The sequence below is a fragment of the Chiloscyllium plagiosum genome, chromosome 26 (genome assembly GCF_004010195.1).
Source record: "Chiloscyllium plagiosum isolate BGI_BamShark_2017 chromosome 26, ASM401019v2, whole genome shotgun sequence".
Classification (NCBI taxonomy): Eukaryota; Metazoa; Chordata; class Chondrichthyes; order Orectolobiformes; family Hemiscylliidae; genus Chiloscyllium; species Chiloscyllium plagiosum.
This window is the reverse complement of record NC_057735.1, coordinates 47,577,101-47,585,391: the sequence shown is the minus strand read 5'-3', so window position 1 is coordinate 47,585,391 and position 8,291 is coordinate 47,577,101. Positions and strand designations below refer to the sequence as shown.

Here is an 8,291-nt window from a genome sequence, read left to right as displayed (position 1 = left end):
AGAGAGTCCAAAAATTCCTTAGCCTTTTCCAGCGATCCGAAGTTATACACAGATCCTTCATGGTTAAAGCGTAGCGTCGCTGGGTAGCATAAGGAGTACTGAATATTTAAGTCTCTTAAACACTTCTTCGCCTCATCGGATGCCTTCCTCTTTTGGACCAGAGCTGGGGAAAAGTCCTGGAATAACATTATCTTGGATCCTTTATAGATCATAGCTTGGGAATCTTTTCCAAGATTTCTAGAGGCTTCTAGCACTATCCACCTCTCCTTATAGCTGTGCAGCCGGAACAGGACCAGGCGTGGGCGCTGATTCGAGCCGGGCCCACGTATTGCAACCCTGTAGGCCCATTCCACCCTTACCTGGCCTGATCCAGCCTCCAGATTTAACAGCTGTGGAAGCCACTGTTCACGAAATGCTATAAGCTGGCCTTCCTCTTCCTGTTCGGGAAGGCCCAGCAAACGAATATTTTTTCGACGACCTCGATTATCGAGGTCACCAATGTGATTCTCTAAGGTCCGGACTCGCTGTTCGAGAGTCCGGACCCGATCCATGGCTGATTGCGCTGTGGTTTCGGAGGTCGCGGCCTTTAGCTCCGCCCCTCCGACTCGGCGCTCTATTTCCTTAACGTCTCAGTCGTGCTTTTGCAGCGCGGCCGAGAGTGAGTCCCATCGGCTTCGGGATTCTTCAATAAAAACGTCAATCTTCGCATCCAGTTTGGAAATGTTTCCACGAGGCTTGCCACTGTAGGTAAGTCCCCCAGGGCGGCTGCGGACGCCTCTGTTGCAGCTAGAGAGGGTGGGGGAGAGGTCCCTGCTTGCTGAGAGCTGCGGGCTCCCTTCCCTTTAGTAATTTTTACTGAAGATTTTATTGTTTAAATTCAAAACTAAACAAATAATTACATTAAGTAAAAGCTATTTTAAATGATTTGGTGAGTGTGGTGGGGGTGGGTGACCCACCTTGCCCAAGTCTTGGGAGGAGCACTGTAGACTCAGACTTGCTGGGTCGCCGCCATCTTGGATCCCCCCAGTCCTTTGCCGTTTAACCGGACTTGTGCAATTTGCTCCTGGTAGCCTGGAATGTTGCTGTAGTATTATTTCCTGCTGTAATATTTAATTTTATCGATCAAATTAAATAAAAACTCTGTAAACATGCTTTTTTTACGTTTTATGTTCAGTGTGGCTTCCTTTATTTACGATCAGATGAGTTATCCAAAGTGTGGGCGGCACGGTGGCACAGTGGTTAGCACTGCTGCCTCACAGCGCCAGAGACCCGGGTTCAATTCCCACCTCAGGCGACTGACTGTGTGGAGGTTGTACATTCTCCCCATGTCTGTGTGGGTTTCCTCCGGGTGCTTCGGTTTCCTCCCACAGTCCAAAGATGTGCAGGTTAGGTGAATTGGCCATGCTAAATTGCCCGTAGTGTTAGCCGAAGGGGTAAATGTAGGGGAATGGGTGTGGGTGGGTTGTGCTTCGGCGGGTCAGTGTGGATTTGTTGGGCCGAAGGGCCTGTTTCCACACTGTAAGCAATCTAATCTATCAATCAATCAATCAATCAGTTAACCGAACAAAATACTCCCTACCTATCTTGTTCGGATAATCGAGGTTGTTCTGTACTTTCAAATATGAAACTAATTTGCATGCAACTTATTTTTTTTTTAAAATGTGCCTTCAAACTTGCTGCAGAACAAGATTAGGGCAGCAAAATGACATGAAGTTTTATAAACTTCAGACCTATCAAGCCATTTATTTTCAAGCAAAAAAAGTATGTTAAACTCTGTTACAATGAGAAAGCTGAACAGCAGCATCCAGAAAGAAAGATAACGCCATCTGGTGCAAGAAGGCTGAAAGACAAGGTCTAGGAAAGAAGGCATATTGGTATAGTCCATACTACGTAAATTCTCATTACTTTTGAACTATTACAATGTACAACATAAACCATGACAGAACGCTGAAGCTCAACACAGGATGCACTCAAAGTTATGAGACTTCTAATGCAGAGAATGCCTCTAGTTTAGGCTGTCTGTTGATTAATTTTCATGGAACAAACACTGATGGGTGGATTTACAGGTCAATCTGCAACTCACTCAATACAGCAACCCAGTGGCCAAGGCCTGCCTACACATTCTGACACAGAACAGCAAAATTCAAACGGAAATGCTGATAAGGGCAGGGAAGTGTTTAAAAAGGTGAGGATTTTTTCAATCAGAAATACTGAGACACAGAAAGCCTACGCTGTTTTTGGCGATCCCTTGACTCAACAATGACCAGTTCTCAGGGTCACTAGTTTCTGTTGTGGATATTCATGCGACCAAGTAGGCTGATTCCTGATCAGCTGATCTCTGGGCACATGGGGCTGGATCCCACAACCTCAAGGGATGACCTGAGCGTAGCAATTTCTCTGGCACACTTCAAATGTTGCTGATGTATTGTTCAGGTCACACGGCAGTACAAGAATGTGGTGACAACAACTGTTCAGTACAACAGAACTTATATTGATTTGACCGTTTGTTGTCAAACATTCGCTGTCGTAAATGTAGAAGGCTGAGCTGATCCTTTGACGAATCCAATCAATTCTGTCGGAAGAAAGAGGAGGAGTAGGCCATCTGGTCCATCATGTCTGCTCCACCAATCAATAAGATATGTCATTTTGAGAGAGGCAGTTGCCAAGTTCTGGGAAGCAATCAATATATTTCAGAGTCTCTCCTTCAACATGTATATAGGGTATGGGACATGGGACATTTGACTGGTCAGGTGTGGTTTGAAAGGTGGAGTATTATTTTGGCAACATTCAAGGACAAGGCAGAATTGAAGTACAGTTTGTTAATCTGGTGTAGAATGGACAATAATACTGCAGGCATTGTCATACTTTTGATCACGTCCGTCTATGGTGCTCAGTTTTTGCAAATGACTGCGGTTAAAGAGTTTTTCATCTGGACAGTATTTAATAGTGACACTAGAAGGATGCCGATCTTTGAAGAGCTTAATAGTCACTAACAAATAAAACTAATACTATTTGCAATCTATCATGTGTGCGTTCTTGACCCCCAATCCAGACCAGATCCAGTCGGTTTTGGATCTCCTAGACAGCCACAGTCATATCATCATGAAGTAACTGCAGAATTGTGAATAAGTTTCTTTGGAGCACAATCCACAGTGCCTTGCAAATAACTGAGTCAAATGCTTCAGTTAGATTGGTTAATGGTGATCCATTAATGAAGAGTTGATGGCAGTGTTCTTAACATTTTTCACAGATTTGCCTGGCAACTAAGATCACATCAGAAGTTTATTTGAAATATCTAAAGTGACACTGTTGATCTGGGAGGATTTTCTTAGCCGTAGGAAGCAGGCAATTTAGGAAAATGCAATTTTCATGCTATAGGACAAGAGGGAAATAACTCAATAAGTTTCCACATCAGGATTTGTCTGTTTTCTTGAAGGTAGTTCCAATTTTTGCATTCTTGAAATCAGATGGGAGTTCATTTTCTTTCCAAATCTGTAGTATGGGTTGATGGATTCTCAGTGCAATAAAGCTCTGCCACGTTTGAGGACCCTCAGAGCTTTGGAACACAATCAGGACTGTAAGGCTTGGAATTTTTCATCTGCTTGATTACTTGTTGCAGCTCCCCCACTGACAGTGGTTCACTCATGGATTGTACTGCAGGATACTAGGAGATGGCATGGACAGTACCAACTACCGCTGAGGACTCACAGTTGACATATTGTTCAAAATGTTCTTCCCAATGGATGGCAATGTCATCCTTTAGAAGACAGACACTACCCTGTCAGCAAAGAGGATTTTATCCATTTGATCTTGGTAACGTTAAAATCATTTTCCACATCATGATGATCAACATACTGTTGGACCTCTTGGGCTCTCCCTTTCACCACATCTTTCATTTTCTGGATTGATTTTCTGGCATCAGCCCCAAGAAGGTTGCTGTCCTTTGCACATTTGTGTTCTATGTGGTCATGTATTTCAAAGTCATCTTCACTAAATCAGTCCTGATGGTGACGATACTCAAACTATGAGAATTGGACTCTAATCAGCCGATTCGATTTGATTCATTTGATCCTGGTTAGGGTGGGAAGATTTTCCACAGTGATCATGGGCTTCACTTGAATTCTTCTCTCCATATGGGCTGCTTTAGGACAGAGACATCAATCCTTTTCCTCCTGAGGCATCTTTTGTTTTTTTACACTTGCTGTACCATCATTCCACTTTGGCTCCGCACCACCAATTATTTTGTCATTTTCTCTCAGCTGTATTCATCCTAGCACTGACCTTCCCTTTCTTTCTTTTTCTGGCCTCCTCCTTTCACTTCCTTTTCTAACTTTTCCCAATTCTGGTGACTAAAATGGTAATTGTTTCTCTCTCCTGCTGAGTATTTCCAGCATTTTATGTATTTCAGCATCTGCTGTATCTTGCTTTTCTGTGACGAAGATGCCCAGGTGACTGGTCTCATCCACAGTAGTTGTGTGCTGTTTTTAGACTGGTTTCAGAAATCCAGGTCAGGCCTGAGCAAAGAGAGTCATTGTAGGTAGTTCTACCATTAAATAAAATGATTTAAGAATTATATTGTGCTATCTTTAAGCTACAGAATGAAAAGAGAAAGGATTTTATTTTTTAGCCTACAAAACAGTGATTTACCTTCTCTGTTTTTTGAAGCATACTTTGTTGTTGGTAGTTTTTTTGATGTGAAATACTTTTTAATTGTTGCAAACATTCCACTATTTATCTGAACCAACCTGCACTGTAAATACATAATGATTTTCTGCTGCCGGCCTGGCACCTCAAGGTATCGTGGAATGCAACAACCGATATTCTGTTCTTCTAATTCCAGCTCTCGAGCACGCCCCGGATTTAAATTGTTGCACCATTGGCAGCTCCATACTTCAATCCTAAAGCTCTCCTCCTCTCTGACACTCATTAAAAGTTGCCTCTTTGACCAAGTTTTTAGTGATTTTCCTTATTCACCTTAGATGGGACAGCATCACATTTTGTTTTATAATGCTTTTAAGAATTGCACAGACATTTGATTCCATTATTGGCACTATAAAATATTGTTGGAAAACTTTTATTTCCATAGATTACTTAATAGACATGGAATAAAGAATCGACTCCAAAACGAAAGCAAGAATTACCTAACTGTTCAGTGACACTTACCCAACCTTGGTCTAGTCCTGGGACTTTGCATCTGTGTACGGATTTCAGGTCTCAGATGAAATTTCTTGGCTTCATCCACCAGATCTCGGCACTGAAGGCTATACCGAATCAGGGGCTGGATAAAGACATAAAAATCTCAACTAACGCTGTTCATTTCCACTTTCACACAGTTATGTAAAATGTCCACTCCACCATTCTGCAGAACAAACTAGAATCAGCATAAACCAAATTAATGTGGTAAATTGAAACTTTGGATCGACTGATACCACCTGCTGGTAAAAAGGCAAATTAATAATTTCAAAGCACAACACTGATTTGTCAATTGAAATGCCCCAGGAAGCAAATCATTAAACAGATTCCTTCATCTCATTTATTACAGGAATTAGACTTGACTAGATAATTACAGGAAACTACCCCACCCACATTCCAAGAGAAACACCTCATTATATCATTTAAAACAGAACCCAAGAACTAACAAAACTCCTAAAAACTTCTTTGAAAATAAGACAGCCACAGAAAAAAGCCTTTTCTTAAGATTGAGTATACTGGTCATCAATACTCCTGATGTGAAGCCCCTGAACTGTCTGTCTTTCCCATAGTGCAATGTGGTTTTGCCTCTCCACTTTTGTCAACCTATAGGCATTCAGTGGCTCATCACGGACTCCTCCTACTCACTCACACAGTTCCATCCCAAATCATTTTTCAACTTTGAGGAACACAATTTTAAAAGAAACACATTGGCTAAGATAGCGACAAAGTTGTAGTGCTGTGTGTAAGACTGGAACAAGGATAGTTTCACATATCCTATAAAGAGCATTTGCAGTAATTTGCTCGTCTTTTCATTATCTCTAATTCTTAAACTATCAAAATGGCATTGATTTATGGCAACAAATGGAAGCTTTTCACTCTATTTTATTGTATTTCACAGTAAAATCTGTAATAATACACCATTAATTCAAATATTTTTTACCTCTGTTTCTTCTTTTTCATTAATGCCATTCTGGGTCAGTTTAAATGAAGGAAAAACAAATTCTGTGCAGTTAGGGAAGATTTTCACTGCTCTATACAAGGCTTGGAATGTTAGATTTAGTCCTATGCTGTTACCCAGTATCTATTCTCCTGGTTTTCCATCTTCTTATTATATCCCTACACTCCCTCTTTCCGCCCCCACCCCAAAAAAAAGAGGAATTTTCTAGGTTTGGAGACACAGAAATACATGTGGATTTCCGCAAGTCAGGTACCTGACTGACCCAAAATAGGCTTCCAGTTGGCATGAAATGCATTTTCAATGTCTGCCAGCTACACAATCGCAGTCCACAATCACACCCGTTAACTTGCTGTTACGGTCCTATGTACTTAGACAGTATAGAACTCGCCAGCACCAAGGATGGCCTTGGCCTGATCCTTCTCCAGAGTTAGATTACTTCACTGGTCAACCAAACATTTTTATAGATCCTGACGGGCAGAAAACTCACACCTTGGTTTTAACTCTCAAAACTTGCTTTGAACTGCTCAGAGTCTGACTGATTTTAAGCTAACATGTCCAGAAGGTAACCCTGGAGCATTCCTATTTGATGAATATGTAAAATCAGACTCCTTGTCTAGTCACGTGGATAAGACTACAAGCATGGATTATGTTTACAGAATGTGATTAGCTTGGACTTTGTACATCGCGTGCTTATTTTCATTCAAAGAACATTCTAGGAATCAAAGATCTCATCAGAACGAAGAAGTTGAAAGTAAATACTGGTGAAGAAAAAGTACTGGAAAAATCCCCCAAAACGGACACATTTTGGTTTCAGAAGGGGTGTTTACAGAAATCGTGAATTCAACAGCTTTGATTTCAAGTATTCTCGATTCCAGAATGCTCTTCTTGGATTCAAACAGAGTAAAATGCAATTTTGCGATTCAAGAAAGCGGGACAGAGAAAACAAACTACACTTAGCCTGACAATAGTGGAAGGAGCAATGTTGGAATTTGTCATTGGGGAGTAGTATTGAGGCACTTAATCATGCTTGACAAACATATTAAAGAGTGCGTGTGGGTGTAACGAGCAAGGTAGCTCAGTGGGATCTAGCGAATGTTGTACATTTGGACTTTTGGTAAGGTGTCACATAGAAGATTACACAAGATTAGGGATCATGGGATTCAGAGTGATATTAGCATTTATTCTGGACGGTTAATGGACAAAAACAACAGTGCAGACAAAACAAGGCATAGCTAGTGGAGTTCCACAAGAATCATCTATATACAATGCCTATCAATGAATCAGAGAAGGAATAATAGAGTTATAATGGCTCAAAAGGAGGCCATTCAGCCCACAGAGTCCATGCTGAGGTACATCTAAATTTACTGATAGTACAAGAAGAGGTGGGAAAGTAAGTTGTGATAAAGAGACACCTTGGGCAGTAAGATGACAGAGAGACTGTAGTTTGAGGAAATTATTTAAATCTAATAATAACAGTATCATAAGAGGGATCAAATTATCCATTTTGGTAGAAAGAATAGAAAAGCAAAATGCTTATTAAAAAGCAAGAGATCAATAAATGTTGTATGTGAATCACATAAACTTTATATTAATGTACAGCAAGCAATAGGAAGACAGGTGTTTTTATGTATCCATTCTGACACAGGCACAGAGTGACCGACAGAGTCCCGGGTCCGGCCTGTGTCCCCGAGCCGCTCACAGGGCCCCTCGCACCAGCCTTTCCCCATGGTACTGCCAGAGCCTGAGTGCCAGGTCCTCTCCATCCACAGTTACGTCATCCGGCACTTTGCGTCGGGGGATGGAGCCTTACTTAGGGAGGGATATGTTTTACAGTGGGGGTGGTGAGGGAGGGGGATGTTTTTACTGGAAGTGTGGGGAGGGAGGGCTTTAGAGTCATAGAGATGTACAGCATGGAAACAGACCCTTCGGTCCAACCTGTTGACCGGATATCCCAACCCAATCTAGTCCCACCTGCCAGCACCCAGCCCATATCCCTCCAAACCCTTCCTATTCATATACCCATCCAAACGCCTTTTAAATGTTGCAATTGTACCAGCCTCCACCACATCCTCTGGTAGCTCATTCCATACACGTACCACCCTCTGTGAAAAAGTTGCCCCTTAGGTCTCTTTTATATCTT

At 41.8% G+C, this 8,291-nt stretch overlaps 1 protein-coding gene across 3 annotated transcripts in view; it reads right to left on the bottom strand.

The window, feature by feature from the left end:
- The window catches only part of klhl12 (kelch-like family member 12), a 54,425-nt gene that overhangs the window by 27,629 nt on the left and 18,505 nt on the right, over positions 1 to 8,291 (bottom strand). For all 3 annotated transcript variants that reach the window (XM_043717059.1, XM_043717058.1, XM_043717060.1), the window contains one exon: positions 5,164 to 5,278. In XM_043717059.1, the coding sequence (XP_043572994.1) occupies positions 5,164 to 5,278 (115 nt within the window). The remainder of the gene's footprint in view (positions 1 to 5,163; positions 5,279 to 8,291) is intronic.